Genomic DNA, 26,514 nt, shown 5'->3' on the forward strand with positions numbered 1-26,514 from the left:
AGCTGAATTGGCTGAGTATTCTAATAACATTTTTGGGCACTGTAACTGTTGTCCTTTCATTCGTTCCATGTAAAAGTTTGTGCTTTCACCAAAATTATTGTTTATGTTACAATTTTGGTATTTAACATATTTGTAAACTGTCCTGATTAAGAGTGTTTATTTTAGAGATGAAAGTGAATTGTTTTCACCTTGGATATCTTATTTCTTGCTAAGAAGGTTACTTTCTGTAACTCTGCAAGATATCAAACAGCCACATGCCTTCCTTCATTATTGCCTTTGTGCAGCATGAGTTTTCAGAAACTCAGTAACATTGAAACCAGTCACTTATACATGCTGGCTGTTCAGCTACTGAAAGCAAAATATAATAGTGCAGTGATGAAAAACAGCTAACTTTCAACTGCTAAAGACTCTGGCATTGACTCTCATAATCCATTGCTACTATAAAAGAGGCTTAAAGCTCATTCTACTCAACACTACCAGACTATGAGAATTGAACATGATATGATTCTCCAGCAACCCAGGTGTGTTTGTTCTCACCAGTACAGACCCATTAGTGCAAACTGGGATATATTCCTATCAAAACATCACATCCATAGTCAGTATTATTTCTTTATGGGGGAAAAAAAGTGCTTCCTCTCTATTATCACTAGAAAAGTTAATGAATAGAATAGAATAGAATAGAATAGAATTTTATTGGCCAAGTGTGAATGGACACACAAGGAATTTGTCTTGGTGCATATGCTCTCAGTGTACATAAAAGAAAAGATACGTTCATCAAGGTATGTAATGTTGTAGCTATCAAATCTTGCACTCTCCTTTTAGCTTTACGTCAAAATCAGTTGAATTCTGCAATGAGTGTAATTACATACATTTATCCTCTCTTATTTTGCATAATTTTTTCCTGCTTTTACTTGTTACAAAGGTTTTTTTACATTGGAGGTTGAGCATTTGTCTTATTTTAGTCCTCTGACTTCTACGAAGTTCACATTGCTGGTATATTGATAGTACATCATTTACACTAAGTAAAAAAATTAGAAATTTGCAACATTTTGGTAATGAAATGGGAGACTCTCAATGTACAAGTTGTTATTATAAGCTGCTACATTCTGGAGAGTGCCAATGGGTATATAATATGATACAATCATTATTATTACTGGTAGTACAATTATCAGCGGTGGTTATTTTATGAATGGAATGCTTGTGATAGGACCTGCTGTAGTCCTCAATTAAACCTAGCCTCTCCTTTAGCTACTTTTAATGTACAGAGTCCACAGAATTTTGCATCATTTGCATGAGCCTAGAAATATATTTACAGGGCATAACATGATCAGGCAAAGCCATTCATTATTTAAAACAAGGAATTAGAAATCACTCTTAGTGTGTAGATGGTGATAAGGTTACAGCTGAAAATCCTGCACTTTCATGCTCTTCTAAAACAAATTTTGGATAACATACAATGATAAAGCAAAGCATCAAACTGTTCTGATACAGAGAAGAGGAAGAAAAAGGAAAGCAGAAGAGAAATTAAAACTCTGCCAGAGTATTGAAAAAGAGTTGACGCCTTTGTCATTTGGACAAATGGTCGAACATTTCCATATTAGCCAACTCCTTCTTGGTAACAACAATTTTTCAGTAAACAGAAACTCTTGAATAGGGTGAGTTTTAAAACATAAAAAAAGCTCAGATTATGTATCAGCAAAAAAAGGGCATTAATCAGGTAGTGCAATGTTGGAAAGCACTTGTTGAAGGCATCAAGTTAGGCAATGTCTTACTCTCCTCCTGAATTGGAGAAAAATAAGTAAAATGAGCTATAAGCATACAGTCATAATCTGGGGAAGAGCACTAAACCCTTGACTTGCCAGTGATTTCCAGAGCATTTAACCTGCTGCTTAAGTGCATTAAGGTTCCACCGATGACTACTGGAATTATTTCAGGTCTACCCATTTCACATACTGAATACAGCATGATGAACTGACACAAAAGATGGAAAACTGGGAGAAGGAAGCCTTGCTGCCTAAAAAAACCAACCCAAAACCCTATAGCCATGATGGTGAACCTATGGCACGTGTGCCAGATCTCCATGGTGTTTCTTTCATGAGTTTCTGTTTCCCTGTAAATGACGAAACAGAAGCTCCTGAAAGAAAAGGATCTTACCTCTTGCTGTGCTGCCAGTGTTGGGATGCCCTGCCTACTGCCAGCCAGCTGGTCTTTGGGTCTCTGCTATGCATGCGTGCATGTCTGTGCATGGGCACATTCATGCACGTTTGGGCCTGTCCCTGCATGCTTGCACATGCACACGTTTGCGCATGTGCACCTTTCAGTTTGGCCATGCACGTGTGCGCAGTTTGGGCACTCGGTGTCTAAAAAGTTAGCCATCACTGCCCTACAGTGTTGCCTTTCCACTTCTTCAGATTCTTGCAGTTTGGCTGACCTGGAGTTAGTACTAAGATGTTTGGAGAAGACAATTGCTTGATTTCAAGAAAAACAAATGTTGCCAGCAAGAATCTGTGTTGCTGCCCCCCCAACACACAGTTATTCTTTAAAAAGAGACAAAAGATCACACGAGCAGAAGGAACTACAATTGTGTTACAAAAGACTGTTCTGTACCCCCACCTCTAGATTAGCACTGAATATTAATGCACGTAGCTAGCAATATAGATATTACCTGTGTTGCATCTTCCATCAAACCCCTGATCTTCTCCACCACATCTGTGCGTCTGTGCTGGCGGAGAGCACTGATCAGCTGGGCAAGGCTAGCTTCAGAGCCTCTGATAGTCCAGTGCTGTAAAGCGGCATAAGCCCTTTCATGATCTGCAGAATATCCATTGGCAAAAGCTGCCACCTCTCGCTCACTGGCATTGCACAGGAACTGGTAGATATCTTTCCACTGGCTTCCAAGTTGGGCGGCTACCAATTTCAAAATATCAATGCCTGTTTAAGAGAAGAATTTCAGGTAAGGTGCAAAAATATTGTATAAAGCTTATCAAAAAGTTCTCTTTACCTTACTGTAGGGATGCTTGTTTGAAGAAAATTTTGCAAATTACATACTAACACCGCTCTGAATTAGAAAATTCACTGACACTTTTTATTTCTTTTTTCCCCCCCTCAGTACAGTTATTCATCTAAAAATGCATGCAATGTTGGAGAACTTATTGGTAGTCTTGTTACAATGAATATAGATAATAATTTTCAAATGCAATTTTTAAAAATGGAACTTGGGAGTTGCTTTTTCCAAAGCAATTTCAATTATGGTTTTACTTCTCTGGAAATCCTCATTCAACTATCATGATTTTGAAGGTTACATCTGCATTACAAATATTCACAAAATATGTTCTAGTTAAGAAGAAAGATGTTTTCATTTATTTGTAAATAAATTTACATAATTAATTTATTCTAATACCTGGGAAAGAGAAATGTAAGCAAATATAAAATACAATAAAATTGAAAAATTGAGAGACAAACTATATCAAAGAATAGATTCTTGAAAAAAAATTAAAATGCCTGTGCACATAAAAACAGTGTATTTCATGCAAGTTAAAAGTGATGTAACAAATTGCCCAATATTCTATCAGATGGATTTCTATGTTACTTAAAGATTCCAGAGTATTTTCAAAAAAGAGTTTTGAGTCCTTTGGATAATTGTCTGGTAATGCTAGCATGCAAAAAACTGAAGTCCCAACAAGCCAAGGAGATCTAAAAGCGAAATAATTTAGTTCCCTCCTGGAAGCTAACAAGACAAATAAAAGCAATGGAACCAAACATAATGGAGTAAGATGAAGATATTCAAATTCCTAAATGATTAGACAACAAATCTCAAATCTCAATGAATCATCCCTTAGCCCAACTAATTTTCAGGATTGTTATTTAGGTTGTAACAAATTCAACTAATTTATTTTAGAAGGAGGCTATTCACCTCATGAAACATTGAAAGCTGAAATAAAAATGTTGTAATAAAATTGGATTAAAATTAAAAATGCCAGAGTGTGGTTCAGCAATCAATCTTCAAAATTCATGCAGATTTAAATTATAACAATGTGAAAGTCAAATTTTCAGCATTCTGGTTTCAAGAGGTTTAATTATTTGTGCTGAATAAATTTCATGGATTTTGCACATTATCTCCTTTAATCAAAAGTAGACTAAAATGATCTACTTCATTATTATGTTTTATCATGTAAAGCAACCAGTAATTCTTCATTGTGCCAAGAAGAAACTGCTTATAATATCAAATAAGAAAACAATGGTGAAAGCAATGGATATTAACAGAGTTGTTGTACCAAAGCAAAGTTTTTCCACTAACTGAATGGCCTCAGTGGAACAGATTTCTTCTCAACATAAAGTCAAGCCTCACCCGAGTTGAACTCAAAACTTAATTACTTGATGGACATGTAAATATAATTTCCTTGGCAGCAATATGGAAATGGTTTGTCATTTCCTTCATTGGGGATTTCTTTTTCTTTACTTCTCTTCTCAGTCTACTCTATAGCATTGTGTTGTTATCTGGCCCAAATTTTGCTTTAGATCACCAAAGCTGTCTGAAGATTTTAAGAAGTTGGGAAGAAATGAGTAAAAATTCCACTTGTATAGCATTAAATGTTACTTCCACATGGCCTTTGGTACTGGCAATGGTACTATTTGTACGTCCTTTTGTTTCATTAGTAGAAAGGAATCTTAAATACTTTATGTCCATAAGATTCTAAGACTGAATTGAGTAAACCCTCAATTCCAGACAAGATGATAAAAAAAATTAAACCTTTAATTCCCTTTCTTATCATTAAAGAAAATTACATTAATCACTTGCCATTAGAGTTACATAATGACTATTCTACAGAAAAGATTTTGAAATCATATCATGCAATTTCTATGAAAATAAACAAGCGGTCCATTTTTCATTTCCTTATTAAAGAGTCAGTTTGTTATAGTGATTAGGGTGCAAATCTAGAAAAGATTAACTGTGAGATTTAGCCCCACCTTATACTCAAATCCAGCTGGGTGACATTGGCCCAGTCACTCTCTCTCAGCCCTAGGAAGGAGGCAATGGCAAACAACTTCTGAAATCTTGCCAGGAAAGCCGCAGAGACTCATTCAGGCAGTTGCCAAGAATCTACACTGACTCATAGGCAAACATAAAACAAAATAAAATCCATTAACCCCTGTACTCAGTTGAAGACCACTGTTGTGTGAATCAACCTTAGGGAAACTTTATCTGGGTTACAGATATCCAGATAATCACTACATGGCAGTGAAAAGAGTCAGAAAAATTGCACTCTTTATTGTCATCCAGCAATTATTTGGACTATCCTAGTCTAGATTTAGTAGATAACATCTATCTAAAAAGCTGTCAGACTTATTCAATGGGTGTTGGTTTTTTTCCTTTTTACATCTTTAGTTTTCTATGAAACTTACCCAACTAAAATGCAGATTTAAATCAAGCAGGCTTATTTCATCCATTAATGAAATTACTCAAAACTAAACCAGCAAAATGCCATTCATTTGAAATTGCAGCCAAGCTATCATAAAGGACTAAGTTCTTTGGAGAGAAAAAAGGGCATTTTCTGAAGCGGCAGCCAGTGGAACAGTACTTGGAATTCAATAGGGAAGCACTAAGAAAGCTAGTGCTCTGAACAGATAATTCTTTTATTTCTCTGATCCAAGATGAGTTAGATATGTTGCTAAGATTAAGCAGGATGAACAGTGTGGGGTATGTTCTTTATATCTGCCCTCCTATGATATAATAGTCAATGTACAAGGTTTTACTATATTTCCATGGAGCGCTGAAGATGCAAGATCAAACTGAAAATGGATTTTCCAATCATTTCTAAAATAATATTCTACATATATTAAGGATCCACAAACTTTGGCTGGCCCTGAGGTTTTCCAAAATGATGTGGCAGCTATTAGCTCAATCCTTCCAAACTCCCCTTTGCATTGGACCATACTTTTGTAAAGTTGTGCCTAAGCCAGTAATGGCTAACCTTTTAGACACCAAGTGCCTAAATTGTGCACATGTGCATAGCCAAACTGAAAAGTGCACATGCGCAAACGTGTGCATGTGCATGCATGCAGAGACATGCCCAAATGTGCATGAATGTGCCCATGCACAGACATGCACACATGCGTAGCAGAGACCCAAAGACCAGCTGGCCGGCGGTAGGCAGGGCATCCCAACACTGGCAGCGCGGCAAGAGGTAAGCTGTTCTTCTTTCATAAGCTTCTGTTTCATCATTTACAGGGAAACGGAAGCTTATGAAAGAAACGCCACGGAGATCTGACCTGGGTGATGGCGTGTGTGCCAGCAGAGAAGGCTCTGCATGCCACTTCTGGCACACGTGCCATAGGTTCACCATCACGGGCTTAAGCCCTTCTCAGCAGCCTCTTACAGCATGGATGGTATATTCTTTCCATCCAGCAATCACTCTCTCATACAAAGCCTTATGAAGTACAGATTGCCTCGGTTTCTGTCAGGTGACCTTAAAGTTTAGTTTTGTTCCTAGTCTTCACAATAATTTCAATTCTAGAATTCTGAGGAGCTGAACAATCTTGATATTTACTTTTGGCCCCATGCAGAAATTCTAATGCATTAAAGCCCAGAGCTTTATCAGCTCTTTCTTTCTTCTTCTTCTTTTTTTCAATACTGTTACTTTTATTTTGAATTCCTTCCTTAACAATCTCAAGCATGGTATCTGTTTTTCTCACAGCTGCTGAACATTTACCGTATATACTCGAATATAAGCCGATCCGAGTATAAGCCGAGGTCCCCAATTTTACCCCAAAAACTGGGGTAAACTGGGGACTCGAGTATAAGCCGAGGGTGGGAAATGAGGCACCTACCGGTTGGGGAAACCCTCCCTCCCTCAGCTGAGAAGGCTGGCGGCTCCCCCGCCCCGCCCTCTCACTGCACCGGCAGGGCTTCCCCGCGCCGTCCGGTAAAATGTGAAAAAAAGAAAAAAAAAAAACTCGAGTATAAGCCGTATATACTTGAGTATAAGCCGAGGGGCTTAAAAAAAAACAAAAACTCGAGTATAAGCCGTATAGACCCGAGCTCTCTACATGGGGCTCCCCTTGAAGAGCACCCGGAGACTTCAGCTAGTTCAGAACGCGGCTGCGCGGGTTATTGAGGGAGCGTCTCGGAGCTCCCATATAACACCTATCCTGCGCAGACTGCACTGGCTACCTGTTGTTTTCGGTGCGCTTCAAATATGTTACCACCTTTAAAGCGCTCCATGGCTTAGGACCGGGCTATCTACGGGACCGTCTACTGCCGGCTTCTATCTCCCATCGTCCGGTACGTTCCCACAGAGAGGGACTCCTCAGGGTGCCGTCAGCCAAACAGTGTCGACTGGCGGCCCCCAGGGGGAGGGCCTTCTCTCGTGGGGCTCACTCCTGTGGAACGAACTTCCCCTCGGACTTCGACAATTACCTGACCTTAGGACCTTTCGCCGCGAACTTAAAACTTATTTATTCCGTATGGCTGGACTAGCCTGATTTTTATTTTTATTGGATGGGTTTTTAAACATTCTGTGATTTTATGGGGAAGTACGTTTTTAATATTTTGGGCATTTAAATTAGTTTTTTAAGGGATGTTTTTAATTATTGTATGTATGTATATTTTATCTGCCTGTTCACCGCCCTGAGTCCTTCGGGAGAAGGGCGGTATACAAATTAAAATATTATTATTATTATTATAAGCCGAGGGGACGTTTTTCAGCACAAAAAACGTGCTGAAAAACTCGGCTTATACTCGAGTATATACGGTAGTTGATATTTTCTTGGGTATCCTCTATGACTTCAAGGTATTTCCCTTTCTTCTTTTCCAACTTCCTTGTTCATTATTTCTTTTTTCTCTATCAAGTAGGTGGCCTTTTACTTCTGCAATGTTATGGCGCTGAGCTGTTGAGTTGCTGTAGCTGCCCTCTCTTCTGCTTGATTTAGTCGACTTTGAAGTCGGTTGACTTTTTCTTGATATTCCCTCATTAATTTTTCACTCTCAATAACCTTTTCATTTACTCTTTCCAGTTGATAAAATAAATCTTGGGTGTGAAGCTTTTGACAACTTAGCTCAATTTTTAACTATTTATTCTGGATTCAGTTATTTCTGTTATTTTCTTTGTTTCCTCCTTCCAGCGATTTGTTGCTTTTTGTTGAGCCATCAACAGTGTCTAAGCTCAGTTACTGAGTTTTGATTTACATCTTCCATCTCTTTCAGTTTCATCAGCTCTTTCTTGATAAGTTCTTTAGGTTACTTAATTTCAATCAAGTAAGTTTGCTATGTTGTCACATGTTCCAAATGTAAATCAGAATGCAAAATCTAGACTTTGGATTTTGTTCCTTAACAATTCAGGACTAAAATTATCAAATTTCAAGATGTTCTTGAAACAAACCAGTGTGCTTATATAAAGAAAGTATATGAAGTGAGAAATCAACCTTTAAAAAGGTTGTGGATATATATTTTTTCAATTTGTGCCACCATGAACTGACTCCAAAGAAAAATACCGGCTTCCGGTTGACATCTCAGCAAGATTGGACATGAGAGCAGGTCTCTGCGCTCCTGCACCAAGTTCTCCCCATTGGTGGGCTCCGAAAGGAGCCAAAGCCACCCTATAGGGGCTGTGAAGGAAAAAGGGGTGCCCTGTGAGGTCACGGAGAGTCGCAAGTCTCCTGCCTGACCCGGGATTCTCTTTTCTTCTCAGCCATGATGAGGAGAAGAGGCAGCCTAAAGATGGCTGCCATGAACCTGGGACAGCCAAGGAACAACTGAGACTGATGCTGGAGCGAAATAGGTGAACAGTGATTGGAACTGGGGGAGAGGATTCCTTTTTACTTAAAACCTAACCCCAAGGAATAATCTAGAACAATTTGCTCAGAATTATTTGTTAAAGTGGAAATTAAGCATTCTGAGAAAAATACCAGACCAGAAGGAAAAGACTTAAAGAGAGAAAAACAATAAACTTCTAAAAATACAGAAAATTGGACTCTTAAACTGGGAAGACGTGGTAATAGGAAGGCATTTTAAAATGCTGGAATTATTTACTTTAAAAACTTATCCTGCTTCTATAATTGAATTACAATTAAAACTATGATTAAAATAATTAAAATCAGACTGACTAGTGCCAACACTGAAATTTAAGTTGAGAGCACACCTGCTGATGAAAGGAAAATATACAAGCCTGGAAATACTTATTTGAAGGACTGTGAAAATACTTACTGGGCTATATCCAACTACCCCACGACTACTGGAGATTTAAATATGAGAACAAAGAAGATATTCAATTAAAGTGACCCCTGAATGTTATGCTAGAAGAACCTATAAAGGGGCTTTGGATAACTCCCAGGACTATTGAATGGAACTGATTGATTACCTATGGGATACAAAGAACTGTGATTAGTGTACTTCTTCTTTTTTTCCAATTTTTTTTTTATTTTCCATAATATTTCCAACAATTTAACCAGTGTACAATACATTCAATTATCCAACATTTATTCCTCCCCATAAATTGTACTCAATCGGGCCTGCCCAGTAGCCACTCCCTTCCTTAAACCTTTCTACCCTTCTCTACCTTCTTTTACTTTCTCCACCTCACTTTCCTACTTCCTCTCCTCCTTCCCACTTCTCACTTCAATCCTTTCTAACCCTCCCACTTCCCCTCCTTCTTCTCCCACTACCTATCTACCTACTTTCTTCCTTCTCTCTTCTCCTCTCTCCCTACCCTTTTCCTTCCCTTAATCTGATATTTATTTTGAATATAATCAATCCACTTTCTCCATTCCAAAATATATTTTTCTTGTGTATAGTCTTTCAAGTAGGCAGAAATTTTTGCCATTTCTGCTAAATTGGATACTTTAATAGTCCATTCTCCAATTGTAGGTAAGTTTTCTTTCTTCCAATATTGTGCAATCAATAATCTCGCAGCAGTTATTAAGTTCAAAATCAATTTAGTCTCTATAACTGTACAGTCTGAAATTATTCCTAATAAAAAAAACTGTGGAGTAAACTTAATCTTCTTTTTTTCCAATTTTTTTTTTATTTTCCATAATATTTCCAACAATTTAACCAGTGTACAATACATTCAATTATCCAACATTTATTCCTCCCCATAAATTGTACTCAATCGGGCCTGCCCAGTAGCCACTCCCTTCCTTAAACCTTTCTACCCTTCTCTACCTTCTTTTACTTTCTCCACCTCACTTTCCTACTTCCTCTCCTCCTTCCCACTTCTCACTTCAATCCTTTCTAACCCTCCCATTTCCCCTCCTTCTTCTCCCCCTACTACCTATCTACCTACTTTCTTCCTTCTCTCTTCTCCTCTCTCCCTACCCTTTTCCTTCCCTTAATCTGATATTTATTTTGAATATAATCAATCCACTTTCTCCATTCCAAAATATATTTTTCTTGTGTATAGTCTTTCAAGTAGGCAGAAATTTTTGCCATTTCTGCTAAATTGGATACTTTAATAGTCCATTCTCCAATTGTAGGTAAGTTTTCTTTCTTCCAATATTGTGCAATCAATAATCTCGCAGCAGTTATTAAGTTCAAAATCAATTTAGTCTCTATAACTGTACAGTCTGAAATAATTCCTAATAAAAAAAACTGTGGAGTAAACTTAATCTTCTTTTTCAAAATGTTCTGCATGATCCACCATATTTTAATCCAAAAAGCTTTAACTTTTTTACAGGTCCACCATATATGATAATAAGTAGCATCCTCACAATCACATCTCCAACATTTTGCTTTCACATTTGAATACATACACAACAATTTTTTCAAATCTAAATGCCATCTATAAAACATTTTATAAAAATTTTCTCTTAGATTTTGTGCTTGTGTAAATTTAACATTCCTCACCCAAATTTTTTCCCATGTGTCTAGCATTATTGGTTGTTGGAAATTTTGTTCCCATCTTACTATACAATCTTTAACCAACTCTGTTTCTGAATCCATTTCTACCAATACATTATATAATCTCTTTATATGCTTGGTCTTTTATTTGTTTTACCACATTATCATCACTTTGCTTAATACCAATTTTCTGATCTATTTTCCATCTAGTTTGCAGTTATCCATACTGAAACCATGTATAATTCCTCCCTTCTTCCCTCAATTTTTCCCTAGATTTTAATTGTAATTCCCCCTTCTCCATTATCAAAAGCTCTTTATAAGTAATAAACTCAACTTTTTGAAATATAATAATAATAATAATAGTAATAATAGTAATAATAATAGTAATAGTAGTAGTAGTAGTAGTAGTAATTATTATTATTATTATTATTATTATTATTATTATTATTATTATTATTATTATTTAATTTGTATACCGCCCTTCTCCCAAAGGACTCAGGGTCGTGAACAGCCATATAAAAACAACAATCAAAACACACAACACAAATAAAACAATAGTTAAAAAACGTATTAAATTTGGCCCAAATTTAAAATACATTTAAAAACCCAAAAAACTAATTAAGAATTAAAATCCATAAAACATCTAAAAATTCTATGCCAGTCCCGCGCGGACAAATAAATAGGTCTTAAGCTCGCGGCGAAAGGTCCGGAGGTCAGGAAGTTGTTGAAGTCCAGGGGGAAGTTCGTTCCAAAGGGTAGGAGCCCCCACAGAGAAGGCCCTTCCCCTGGAGGCCGCCAGCCGACATTGCTTGGCTGACGGCACCCTGAGGAGTCCTTCTCTGTGAGAGCGCACGGGTCGGTGGGAGGCAAACGGTGGCAGTAGGCAGTCCCGTAAGTAACCCGGTCCTAAGCCATGGAGCGCTTTAAAGGTGGTAACCAACACCTTGAAGTGCACCCGGAAAACCACAGGCAGCCAGTGCAGCTTGCCCAGGATTGGTGTTATATGGGAGCTCCAAACAGCTCCCTCTATCACCCACGCAGCTGCATTCTGGACTAATTGAAGTCTCCGGGTGCTCCTCAAAGGGAGCCCCATGTAGGGAGCATTGCAGTAGTCCAGGCGAGAGGTAACAAGAGCATGAGTGACTGTGCATAAGGAATCCCGGTCAAGAAAGGGGCACAACTGGCGGATCAGGAGTACCTGATAAAAAGCTCTCCTGGAGACGGTCGTCAAATGTTCTTCAAAGGACAACCGTCCATCCAGAAGAACGTCCAAGTTGCGCACCCTCTCCATCGGGGCCAATGACTCGCCCCCAACAGTCAGCCGTGGTTGCAGCTGACTGTACCGGGATGCCGGCATCCACAGCCACTCCATCTTGGATATATATTTATATTCTCTATCATATGTCTGGGGATTGCCCATATTGGTATCTTACCATCTAACTTATATTGGTATTTTTTCCAAACCCTCAACAAAGCACTTCTAACCATATTATTCTTAAATGTCTTATCAATTTTCTTGTCATATAATACATATACATGCCAACCATATAACAAACCATAACCTTCTATATTCAAAACCCTTTCCTCTGTTAAATTAATCCAATCAAAAATTAAAGATAAGGCTATAAGGTCAAAGGTTTAACTAATGAACAAAGGGAAAAGTTGAATCGGCCTATAACTTCTAAAGAAATTATTTTGGTAATAAAGCAATTAAAAATAGGGAAATCCCCGGGCACAGATGGACTTACAGCAATATATTATAAAAATTTACAGGATGAGATAATTGGTCCACTTACAGAGTTATTTAATCAGATACAGATGGGAGGAGGAGTGCCACCATCATGGAGGACTACTTTTATTTCATTGATACCAAAAGAGGATCACGATTGTACTAAGCCTGAGAATTATAGACCGATTTCACTCTTGAATAATTTTTATAAGATTTTTGCGAAAATAATGGCAAATAGGTTAATGGAAATTGTACAACAAAGGATTCATACTGACCAATCTGGTTTTATAAAAGGGAGACAAAGGAAGAATAATGTTAGGCAGATAGTGAATTTATTGGAATATTTGGAAAAGAAAAATCAGATTCCAGCAGCGTTTATATTTTTGGATGCAGAGAAAGCTTTTGATCGTTTGCACTGGGAATTTTTATTTAAATTAACAGACAAAATGCAATTTGGAAATGGTTTTATACGAATACTTAGGGCAATTTACGGAGCGCAAACAGCTCAGATAATAATTAATGGTAGTTTGACAGATAGTTTTAAAATTGCGAAAGGAATGAGGCAGGGGTGTCCTTTATCACCTTTATTGTTTATTTTGTCTTTGGAACCTTTATTGGATAAGAGAGTTAAGGGAGATAGAGGGTATTAGAATTAGAAGACATGAATACAAAGTCAGAGCATTTGCAGACAATTTTGTTGTTATGTTGACTCAGCCTATAAATTCAAGTGTATATTTGTTGGAAGTAATTAATCAATATGGAAAGGTCTCAGGGTTTAAAGTGAATCAAAATAAAACAAAAGTGTTAACCAAAAATATGATTAAGAACCAGAAAGAAAAACTAGAGGAAATAACAGGATTTGAAATTGTAAAAAAGGTTAAATATTTAGGAGTTTTTCTTACTTCATCAAATGTAAAATTGTATAAGAATAATTATGATGTATTATGGCAAAAAATTCAGAAGGAAATGAATACTTGGAAAAAATTACAAGTATCTTTGTTGGGGAGAATAGCAGCTATAAAAATGAATATTTTGCCTAAATTCTTGTTCTTGTTTCAGATGATACCAATAATTAAGAAAGATAAAAATTTGGAAGAATGGCAGATTGGAATTAATAAATTTATATGGGAAGGGAAAAAAGCGAGAGTTAAAATGAAAATAATGCAAGATACACGGGAAAGAGGAGGATTAAAAATGCCTAATTTAAAATTGTATTATGAAGCAGTTGTTCTTTCTGTAATAAGTGATTGGTTTAATTTGACGGAGGAAAGGATTTTGAATATAGAAGGTTATGATTTATTATATGGTTGGCATGCATATTTATTGTATAATAAGAAAGTAGATAAAGCTTTTAAGAATCATGTGTTGAGAATTTCTCTTCTGCGTGTCTGGAAAAAATATTATTATAAGTTAAATTATAAAATTCCTATATGGGGAAGTCCTCGGCACGCAGTAGAGAATATAAATATAGAACAGGAACAAGAAATGATTACTTATAAAGATCTTTTATATAATGAGAGGGGAAATTTACAACTAAAATCTCTGGATACATTAAAAGAAGAAGGGAGGAATTATACTTGGTTTCAATATGGACAGTTAAAGGCTAGATGGAAAGAAGATCAGAAAATTGGTATTATTCAAAATGAAGAAAATTTGGTTAAACAAATTAGAAATCAAACCCAGGGGCATATAAAGAGATTGTATAATGTGTTGATAGAAATAGATTCTGAAAGAGATTTAATAAAGGATTGTATGATAAAATGGGCACAGAATATTCAGGAACCAATAATGTTGGAAACATGGGAGAAAATTTGGGTTAGAAATGTTAAATTTACGCAAGCGCAGAATTTAAGGGAAAATTTTTATAAGATGTTTTATAGATGGCATTTAGATCCTAAGAAATTATCATGTATGTATCCAGATATGCAAGCGAAATGTTGGAGATGTAATTGTGATGATGCTACATATTTTCACATATGGTGGACTTGAAAGAAAATTAAGTCTTTCTGGATAAGAATTTGGTGGATTATGCACAATGTTTTGAAGAAGATAAAGTTCCTACCGCAATTTTTCCTTTTGGGAATAACAACAGACTGTACAGTGATTGAGACTAAATTGATTTTGAACTTAATAACAGCAGCAAGATTGTTGATTGGACAATATTGGAAGAAAAAAGAATTACCCACAATAGAAGAATGGATATTGAAAGTTTCCAATTTGGCTGAGATGGCTAAAATCTCAGCCTTCTTGAAAGACAGTACTCAAGAAAAATATCTAAACGAATGGAAGAATTGGATTGATTATATTCAAAATAGATATCAGATTAAGAAATTTCAGATTGCCTTTGAATGAAGGATGTTGTTTTTGATTTTAATGGAAGAAGTCAGGTTATGTGAAAGAGAAGGATTATAATTGCGTTAGATTTTAAAAATTTAATGTATGACTGTTTGTTCATTGAACTATACCTTGTGTTTGCTCCGGGAAGTTGGGGGGGAGGGGAGGGGAAAAATTTAATTGTTGTTGTAAAACTTTTTTAATAAAAAAAATTAAAGATAAGGCGACTGCTTCATAATACAATTTCAAATTAGGCATTTTTAAACCCCCTTTCTCTAACATCTTGCATTATTTTTAACTTTACTCTCCGTTTTTTACCCTTCCACACAAATTTACTAATCACTTTTTGCCATTCCTGTAAATTTGCTTCTTTCTTCAATATTGGTATCATCTGAAACAAAAATAAAAATCTAGGCAGAACATTCATTTTTATAACTGCCATTCTTCCCAACAATGATAATTGTAATTTCTTCCAATTCTCCATTTCTTTAATTACTTTCTGCCACAGTACCTCGTAGTTATTTTTATATAATTTCACATTCAATGCAGCAATATATACTCCTAGATATTTAACCTTTTTTACTACTTCATATCCAGTTATTCTTTCTAATTCTTCTTTTTGATGTATATTCACATTTTTAATTATCATTTTTGTCTTCTGTTGGTTCACTTTAAACCCAGATACCTTACTATACTGATCAATTGTCTCCTTTAAATATATAGCTGAATGTGTTGGTTGGGATAAAGTAACAACCAGGTCATCTGCAAACGCTCTTAATTTATAATCTTGATTTTTAATTCTAATTCCTGTTATTCGATCTGAACCACATATAATACTCAATAGTATTTCCAAAGTTAAAATAAATAATAACGGTGACAAAGGACATCCTGGTCTTGTCCCTTTCTCAATCTTAAAAGACTCTGTTAATCCACCATTTACTATTATTTGTGCTATTTGCTTTCGATATATAGCCTTAATTGTTTGGATGAAATGGTCCCCAAATTGCATTTTTTCCATTACTTTAAATAAAAACTGCCAATCCAATCTATCGAAAGCTTTCTCCACATCCAAAAAGAAGAGTGCTGCTGAGACTTGGCTGTTTCTTTCCAAATATTCAAGTAAATTTACAATTTGTCTCATATTATATCTGCCTTCCCTTGATAAATCCTGTTTGATCATTGTGTATTATTTGAGTCAGCAATGGCATCAATCTATTCGCTAATATCTTAGCAAATATCTTATAATCAGTATTTAAGAGCTATATTCGCCTATAATTCTCTGGTTTAGTACCAGCTCGATCTTCTTTAGGTATTAATGAAATAAAAGCTGTCCTCCATGAAAGAGGGACTTCTCCCATTTGTATTCTATTAAATAGCTCCTTAAGTGGTTCAGTCATCTCATTTTGTAAATTTTTATAATAAGTAGTTGTTAAACCATCTGCACCTAGTGCTTTGTTCGCTTTAAGCTGCTTAATTGCAAACACTATTTCCTCTGAAGTAATTGGTTGATTCAACTCTTCCCTCTGGTCTACCATAATTTCAAAAATGCCTTGGTCTTGCAAATACCTATCTATATCTTTATCATTAATCACATCTTTGGCATACAACTTTGAATAAAATTCCAAAAAAGCTTTTTTAATCAAAGTTTGCTGATATACTTCCTTACCTCTACATTCTATTTTATCAACTATACGTTGTCTCTGTTTCTTCCTTAACAAATATGCTAACCACCTTCCAGGCTTATTAGCATTATTAAATGAATTATGCTTGCATATTGTAAATTAGTTGTCACCTGATCTGCCATCATCATATTAAATTGACCTCTTAGTAAATTTATTGACTCTTTTATTTTCCTGTCTCCTGGATTACATATCAATAACTGCTCCTTCCTTTTAATTTCCTCTTCCAAGTCCTTTCGCTTTTTCTGCAATCTATTTCTGTATTTATTATTTATATCCAATAAAATTCCCTTCATATAGGCCTTACTTGCGTCCCAAACTATCTCTATAGATGTCCCCTTATCCATATTCAGAGAAAAAAATTCCTTCATTTGTTTTTTACATTCATTTACATTTTGTTCATATTTAAACAAATTCTCATTCATCCTCCACGACCTCCTGGCCTCCTTTTCTCGATCAAGTTCAGTCCAAACTGGATTTTGATCAAAGTTCTGGATCAAATTTTAGTCTTTTTCATTCTGGAAAACAAATCATTAGTAATTAAAATAAAATCAATCCTAGAAAATGATTGGTGTCTGTCGGGAAAAAAGGTAAAATCTTGCTCTTCCTCATTACGTTCTCGCCATACACCTCTCAATTCTAAATCTTCCATCATATCAAAGAAGGCCTTTGGCAATTTGACACGACTTGAAATATCTCTAAGACTTCTTTTGTCTTTCTGAATATCCATCACTCCATTCCAATCACCCATTAATATATTAGTTTTATAATCCCAAAATGCAATTCTTTTGTGTAAAAACTTATAAAACTTCTCTTGTTGTTGATTTGGTGCATAAACTCCTATTAAAAGTATCTTTCTCCCCTCCAATAAAAGTTCGATAGCGATATATCTTCCTTGACTATCCGCCTCAATTAATGTTGCAGATAAATTACTCTTTATATAAACAACTAGTCCATTCTTCTTTTCTGTAGCAGATGCAACAAAATGTGTTCCCAATTTTGAATTTATCAAATACTTCTGGTCTAATGTTCTAATATGTGTTTCTTGTAAACATACAATGTCATTTTTAAATTGCTTCAAATAATGAAATATTTTTCTTCTCTTAACATTCTTCATGGAATGTTAATCCATTAACATTCCATGATAAATGTCAAATTGCCATTATCGGCGATCGGAAACTTTTGAAGCACCAGCCGCAAATCATATCTTTCTTTGGGCCTTGCTCCTCCCACTGTTTCCGTCTTGATAGTAGCAGATTGAGCCTGTTGAGCCTTTTCTTCTTGTTCCTTGCTTTGACAGCCACTCTTGCCATCCTTGACTCTTTTGGAATCTCTGATCCCGTCTTAGACACATCCAACACTTGTAAAAAGTCTTCTTCCATTACTATCACTGCTTTTTCTTTAATTTCACCTTCCTTTCTCCTACCATCCGGAGATGGTGGACTTCAAGCTTTAAGCACATAAGCATGAAACTCTCGTGCTTTGCCAACTGTATTAAGACGATGTGCTTTCCCTTCATAGTAAACTATTATACCAGTTGGGATGTCCCATTTATTTATTTATTTATTTATTTATTTATTTAGATTTTTATACCGCCCTTCTCCTGAAGGACTCAGGGCGGTGTACAGCCAAGTAAAAATACTATATAAACATTAAAAGAGATTTAAAAACATATTATAATGTGGCCGAAATATTAAAACAATTTAAAATCTTAAAATATAAATAACCCCAATAAAATTTCAATCCAGTCCCGCTTGAATAAATAGGTGCATTTTCAGCTCACGGCGAAAAGTCCGAAGATCAGGCACTTGACGTAAACCCGGGGGAAGTTCATTCCAGAGCGTAGGAGCTCCAACAGAGAAGGCCCTTCCCCTGGGGGCCGCCAGCCGACATTGCTTGGCGGACGGCACCCTGAGAAGGCCCTCTCTGTGTGAGCGTACGGGTCGGTGGGAGGCAAAAGGTAACAATAGGCGGTCCCGTAAGTACCCGGGTCCTAAGCCATGGAGCGCTTTAAAGGTGGTAACCAGAATCTTGAAGCGCACCCGAAAGACCACAGGACTTCTTTATTTCCAATTTGAATTTCTAACATCTGTTTTTTCATCTCTGACATTTCTTCTGTAATTAATTTAAACTTATCTTCTATCTGAGAGGTTTGCAAATTCATAGCATCATTAAGGGATTCTCTCATAAAGTCTTTCAAATTACCCTGTAATGCTTCCAAATTTAGTGATTTTGCATCTGCTGTATGTGCTGGAGAAACTCCTGGCGTAGATATTCCTGGGGTTTTTGTTACAGTTGTCTTTAATTGTTTTGCTGCCATCTCTTAAAAAGTTTCTCTTTAACTTAATGTTACTTATAAATTTTCTAAGTCTTTTAAAGAAACAGTCTCAATGTCTCTTCCCCCTTCTCGTTACAATGTTTTAAAAAGTCTCCAGCAATTCCGCAGCAATACACAGCAGGCAGTGAGAGTTCTAACACTTTCGTTTTCAGCTTGTTAACTCGTTAAAGAACAGCGGCCATTTTCGCTTTGAAGTCAGCTCCAAAACTTAGAGAAAAATAACAGGGAATTGATTTAGTTACTTGCTTTTGTAGTTAGAGTTCTCCTGTTTCTGTTCAGTCCGGTATTTTCATCTATAAACTAAAGTCGGTCCCGGTGTTGGTCGCGGCAATTAAATCCACTGAAGCAGGAAAAAAGCCTCGGATCTGGAGCGCTTTGGAGTTCTGAGGGGGATTAACCCTTCGAACCCACTGCTGTCCTCCAGGGGTTCTAGGGAAGCTTTACCTCTGCCCCTTTCACTCACCTCCTCTTCTATTTTGAAAGCTAGGCAGTGGAAGAGGGTAGAGATGGGAGAAACACCTAGATTGAATAGCCAGGATTTAGATGCAGATATAGATAAAGACCCAAGAAATAAATGTGGGAGGCAAATTAAAACAAGTGTAAGAATCAAAGTACTGAAGTGGGCAAGAGATGATGGATAGAAAGGAAAGGGTTTTGTTGTTGTTTTCTTTTCCTTTTTTTTTTTTTTTTAGAATGATGGCATTATTAGAAGTTAGGTAGAAATAAGAGAAGGGGGGGACATTCTTATATATATACATTTATATAATGAAACAAAAGCAATAATAAAATGGGAAAACTAGAGATTAAATGATGGTATTATTAAGAATGTTTAAATAATATTGTGACTGGCATTGGAATAATATATTGAAACATTGAGCAATTAAATAACGAAAGAACATACCTTAATATAAACATGTGAATTACTATCAGAATTATATAGATTTGATGATTGTAAAGTATATGATTAGAATAACTGTGTATGTTTAAATAATATTGTGATTGGTATTAGAACGTGTATTGAAACATTGAACAATGAAATAATGATTGTACCTTAATACAAATAGATGAAAAGAGTGAAATATGAGAGGTAAGTTAAAAATGAACAGGATTCAAAGCACCGAAGTGGGCGAGAGATGTTGAATAGAAAGAAAATGTCTTTTAATGTAAGGGTGATACGATTAAAAGTTACAATAGAGAGAAATAAGAGAAAGGGGAATATTAGTATACACATTTTTTACATAATAAAATGAAAGCAATAACAAGAGGGAAGTTTAGAAATTGAATGGCAGTATTATTATGTATGTTTAAATAATATGGTGATTGGCATTAGAACAATATATTGAAACATGGAATAATTTAATAATGGAAGACTGTAACTTAATATAAATGTGCACTATTATTAGAAATACATAAGCTAGATGAATGTAACAACTATGATTAATATTACTAGTTTTATCTGTATTAAAATGTATAACACACAGGTGCCACACTGTTCACGCATTGATATGTATATGTAAAATAAAATAAAAAACTTGAAACAAAAAAAGAAAAAAGAACAATATGAGTATTTTGCTCTCCTTTATTTTTGCTCTTTCTCCTTTATTTACAGAATGTTAGAAAGCTTCACGTATTTTATTGAAAATAGTTTGCAGTTGAAAGATTATTTACAGCTGATATTGCCTAAAAGCAAGCCATAGAAGTAGTCAGTAAAATAGTATCTAGGATGGTTTTAACCTTCCTCTTTAAGCCAAAAGGAAAGATAGATTATAAGGTTTATTGTTTATATTTGTGTTAACGTCAGCATTATAGTGTAGTGTTAAGGCATCAGGCTAAAAACTGGGAGAGACAAGGAGTTCTAATCTTTTTTCCTTAGGCATAAAGCCAGCTAGGTGACCTTGGGCCAGTCACTTTGTCTTAGCCCTAAGGAGGAGACAATGGCAAACCACTTTTGAAAAACCCTGTCAAGAAAACTACATGAACTACTCCAGTCTCTGAGAACTGGACATGAAAAGAGTATGTCCACAGGAACAGTCTCTAGTCTTTCTTTTTTTCTGATAATTGAATGTGAAAGAAATAGAATGAATCTTCAGACACACAAATAATCCATAATCCTAATGTTTTCAATTAACTGTTTTCTTTCACTGAAGCTCCTCATCACGAAATCCTGCCTGTCATGGACAGAAACTAATTATGCTAAAGAATTTCTTTCTTCTGCTGTTCCCCCTCAGCTCAGGAAGAAAAACAGGTTTCTCCTTTTCTTCACACCTCCTCATCAACAACAATTTCCCAAGTGCAAAGTGAGAACCTGGTTGTGTTTTCTTTCCATTCTCGTAGATCAGAATACTATCAAAACTTGTTAAAATAAAGTGACAGAATAACAATTACACATTAATAAATGATGTACATTTACACAATCAATATCAAGAGTGTGGTCGCCACAGATCCCAAGAAGCTACATGCTAGGGTAGGGGAAAGAAGCACGTTGCTCCCTGTGATCTACCAAGGCTCTGATGCCAAGCGTCACGTCTGGTAAACACAGCCTGAGTCAGAAGCTTACAGGCAGGATTGAGATAGCTAGAAATAAATGCCAGGAAGGCTATATTAAAAAGCACTTTAAAGTAGCAAGACTCTTGGGGATATCTGAGGACTGATTTTCTCACTTCATACAGCCCCCATTTCCCTAAACAGGAGAGCAAATGTTCAGCCTCAAAGGTATGAGGCCTATGAACAATAAGCATTTGACTAAATTGAAAATGGACCCCTACTGTTCAGACTTTATACAGCGAAGTAGGTCTTAGGGTCACTTGCAGTTGCCCAACATGTGAACCTCAGGGTATACATCAACACAAGGGAAGTCCACTGTATGAAGGTTTACACAGGAGTATCTTTGTGAAATACATTTTCCTAACTATATATTTAAATTTCTTAAAATAGGAGGAGCAAGGCCTTGTGACATCAGGTCTCCACTGACTTGAAATGATTTTATTGTTAAAAACAAATACACATGTGCTAGGGGTAGCATTAAATAAACATGTGCTGGGGTAGCATAAAAGATGCACTGGAAGGAAAGAAATAAAAAATAAAAAATGATAATATGGGGAAAATGCAAGCCCATAAAATGCTTGAACTGAAATATGAACTGAGCTGAACCTACGATCATCTGAAACAGAAATGACAGTGGAAAAAAATGAATCTAAAAGATTTATTGTTTCTTAATAATATGCTTTAAAGAGCCTATGAAATGGTAGCAGAGTGGAACAGACTGATGCTCGAATGGATCCAAGTACTTATGAGATCATAAAAGACGCCAGTGCCCTTGAGACCATGAATTGTCGACAGGAGGGCAGAACAGATTTAGGTTGTAATTGATCCCAAGATTCTATGAGATCATGAAAAGCATCAGCATAGAAGAGATTTAAATTGCAAAACAGAACTTACATTGACAACTTCTGTTTTCTGACAAGCCTTTCACTAACAATATTTGTCTGAGGGGAAGAATTCCTAGACTCTGTAGAAATGACCCAGACGTCTTTCAGATACTTTATTTTCAGATGGAAAACCCATCAGCTGCATATAGTCTACTAGCTCGCAGAGCACTTCTGATCATACTGTCAGCAATCCAATTTGTGCTCGGATGTTACCTTTTAAGCAAAAATACTTTCACCAAAAATAACACTTCATCTTTGGAAGGCGGACTTCTGCTTAACTTTATTTCCCTAATTGGAAAAAGTTGCCTGCTGTTGTTCTAAACTGTTTATTGAAAATCAAATAAAGTTAGGGAGAATGGCTTTAGACCAAAAATATTCCATATAGTAAAAAAGAATACTGGCCCCTTTAAAGATTTTAGTTTATCCATATCACAATGTTGAGGATCCCCACGGTTGCATTTTCTGAAGAGAGATGACAAGTGTCAATCAGAATGCGAATTCTGATCATTAAAAGAGGCAAAAATACATAGCAGGATGCACATGCAGAGGTGCTGATTTCAGAGGACCACTTTCTGTTAAATATTACCTCTCTGTATCAGACAGACAGATAGGAAAACCTATTGAGAGAAACAGCTTTAGTGCTGTAGTAAGTTGTCTGGGAAACTGTGACCTATCATTAAGGCAGCATAAGAGAATCTGCTGCCTGAGATAGGATGAAGACGCACTGAAGTCTTCTGTCCCTTCCAAGTAATGCTACTCACCCTCTGGACAGACACCTATGGAGACTAGTATATGGTCAGGCCCACAATACTTAGCTCTGAGGAAGTCCAATACTGTAGAGCTAAGATAGCCAGACAAGAGTTGAACTCATTTTGGCTTCAGTTTGTCTTTTTGTTACTTTTAATCTATCGCTTTTATTTTGGCTCTAGTACATAAGACACCTAAAATTGTAGTCACTGAGCATCATAGAAATTGTTAAATAAATAGCTACATACCAACATAATTCCTTGCAGCATATATCTCCCTAAATGATTGCTGCAGTCTGCCTATTTGCAAAGTCATACATGTTATATAGTTTGGGACACCTTGAGGAGGCAATTTGTGTTTTGTGCAGAATACAGAGTATCTGTTATGATCTCTATCATGACTATAAAACAATACATTCCATGTTAGTCTATATCACTATTTTGTAAGGTGCCCAGAGTTGCTTTGTGAGATGTGCAACATATAAATGTAATAATATGAAAAAGAAGGCCTAGGTTCCTGAGATAATAAACTTTTGTGTCAGAACAAAGTTATTTTTTAAGAAGCTATGAGATTTGAGTGTTTTAAACTGGATGGGAGGTCTATTTTAGCTGTGAATGTACTTCTGTTTATAGAACTATTACTACTCACCATGCCCATTGCAATAGTAGATCCATTTTTCCCGGTGTTGGGTTGGGGTAGAAGATTTCTTCAAAACAGACTTTTCCACAATTGCACTGGGATCTTGCCTTGGTCCTTTTTTTAGAGTTCGTGAACTTTTGCGGACACTGCAAACAACAATAACCACAAGCACAAGCAGCAGTAGCAGGACAATCATCCACGGCAAATGTTCATTGATATCAAAATGCTTATGCATAGCCTGTCTCGGAGGCCCTCTTTTAGGGGGTTTATATGGAATGCTGGATTTCACATTGCCACTCATCTCCAGTGCTGGCTGTAAGTTAAGATTGGAAGGGGTGTGTTTATGGTAATATAGCTGCTGGTGATTTATAGACTTAGAATAGTTCAAAGCTGCCACAGTCTCATTCTTGGAGGTTTCATTGTAAATGTCTGTTGACTCCATCATGTCAGCATATGTGCTTGGGGGAGGAGTGGTGGTGAAGTTGGAAGAGGAAGCATTCACACCTGAAAAACACATACAATATTAAAAATGAATCAGCAAGCACAGACCCTATCAGCCAGTCTTTCCATGGCTGGTGCTACCACTTATGTTTAGAAGTCAACGTGATCTAAAAGATGAGAACTTCACGAGTTGAAATCCAGACTGTCTGGAAAGCCCTTGTTGGGGATATCTGCTAGGAGTTATTAATACAGTTCTGACCAAGAATGACCTCTAAGAGCACTTAATTTAGAAAGAAGTAACTGGCTCAAGAGTATACAATGAAGTGTCCTCCCTATTTGGTGGGGACTCCACGAACAAGTTGGAACTCCAACTTTATCAGGTTGATAAAGTGATGCAACTTTAAACTCCTTTACGTGTTTCTCTCTCTCTCCCTACAGCATAGTTGGCCCTTCCATCTCCCCATTAGCCACATGCTGGTCAAATAACTGTTGCCATAATGTGCTGTACTTGCAAGAGGAATTATGCTGAAGCTGAATCAGGCTAACTATCAAAGAGCTGTAAAAAGGGGATCTAACATAACGTAAAGTAGAAGCCCAACAGGCATCTTTTAGAGAAGGGAAGGGAACTCCAGACTGGAGCATGACCAGCTTATTACTTCAAAATAAAGTTTCGTATTCATCACATTATTTCCCATGTTCCAGTAGAGAATGCTTCCCAACGCTTTACACCAGTGGTGGGTTGCTACCAGTTCTCCCCGGTTCGGGAGAGCCAGTGGCAGAGTTGTTGAAGTGACAGCGAACTGGTTCACTCCGACCGTCATCTGGGCCCTCCCGCCCGCCCCTGCGCTATATACCTACCTTTATTCCTCTGTTTTTAGCCCAGATGAAAGGCATGGCAGAGCAGACTGCAAGGCCTCAGCTGGTCAGCCAGTCTATGCGCTTGGGCAAAGCGCAAGTTTGGCGTGCGTGTGAGTGAAACGAGCATGCGCACACCAATCATGCACAAAGCACGTGCGTGAAGCGAACAAGTGGTTAGAACCCACCACTGCTTTACACCTACCTTTGGTAAGAAAAGTAGCAGAAGAAACTTTGTAGTGCTTTTCATCTTCTCCTGGATTTGATAAAAGCCCAGCTACATTCTGGGAAACTGACTGAAATCCACAGATGTTGTCTGTCATTTTTGTCCCTAGTTTCATTACCACCATGTTTAGTTGTGAACAGTTAGTAAAGGGTTTGCATCTCAGCACACTAGAAGGCACAGCAGAGAAAGTGCCACGAGGGCATGGTTTGCACCTGATGTCTTCAGTTTCAGTTCCTTTCTTCCTTAAGCCCCATCCAATGGGACATACTTTATAAGGGTTACAAGTGTCTCCATGTAAAAATTGACCTGGTGGGCAGGAGCATTCACGGTCAGTCCGAACAGTGCAAGGTGTCTTCTCAATCATTGACTGCTCACAGGGCTTTCTACATGAATGGCATTCTTCTATACCATTTTCGTGCTTTGTGAAGGTCCCATTAGCACAAGAGTTGCATTCTCTTAAGGTTGTCATGGTACAGTGCTTAAATACGTAAGTTCCTGCAGGACACTTGTGGCAAGTCAGATGTGTGTTAGTGGCACGATCATGATGGGTGTATGTACTGATGATATTCCGTTCAGATGACAACTCGGACTGAGCATCCACAGTGCCCAGGAACATAAATCCCTGAAACACATACACAAATACAAGTCAAATACATCCTGCAAGGCAAATTACAGCAAATGGTATCAGCTTTACTGACTTACTGAGTAAGTATAATCCAAATACATACTCAAATCTGCGGTTTTGCAGAAGCTATTTGCCCTCTTTTGAACACTTATTTCTTAGATCTTGGAAGTCTTTTTGCCTTTCTCTGGATCTCAGCAAGTAATGGTAAACTGAATTGAAATACGGGTTTCAGATTGAATTTCAGTGGTGAAATCTGACACATATGTTCACATTTATAAAACATATAATAGTTTACAGATTTACAAATATATATATATACATTTCAGATGACAGAACCCTCAACCCTTCTCACAAAACAGGATGATATAAGAAGGGACATTCCTTAAGAATCCAGGTTTCAAAATGGGCAGTCTCAGAGGAGATTCAGAACATAACTTGCAACCCAAATAGCTCATCTCCACTTGACAAAGCTACCACCCACTATTGACAACAGAAGTAAAAACTTCAGTAAAAACAACTTTATTTTTACTTCAGTAAAAACAGGAAAGCTTGATGTAGAGGAATGACCAGTTTATTTCTCTTTTTAAGTCCTCAGCTCACCTATTTGACTTTTTGAGAAAGGAATTGCAATAGAAGACT

General features: G+C 36.7%; 1 protein-coding gene across 1 annotated transcript in view; it reads right to left on the bottom strand.

Annotated features, from left to right (window-relative positions):
* Window positions 1-26,514, bottom strand: part of TNFRSF21 (TNF receptor superfamily member 21) — a 55,105-nt gene that overhangs the window by 18,786 nt on the left and 9,805 nt on the right. The window contains exons 2-4 of the mRNA XM_058183758.1: window positions 25,230-25,872; window positions 23,738-24,232; window positions 2,666-2,931 (exon numbers count right to left, since the gene is read on the bottom strand). Coding sequence (XP_058039741.1) covers window positions 2,666-2,931; window positions 23,738-24,232; window positions 25,230-25,872 — 1,404 coding nt within the window. The remainder of the gene's footprint in view (window positions 1-2,665; window positions 2,932-23,737; window positions 24,233-25,229; window positions 25,873-26,514) is intronic.

Source organism: Ahaetulla prasina, chromosome 1 (assembly GCF_028640845.1).
Source record: "Ahaetulla prasina isolate Xishuangbanna chromosome 1, ASM2864084v1, whole genome shotgun sequence".
Lineage (NCBI taxonomy): Eukaryota > Metazoa > Chordata > Lepidosauria > Squamata > Colubridae > Ahaetulla > Ahaetulla prasina.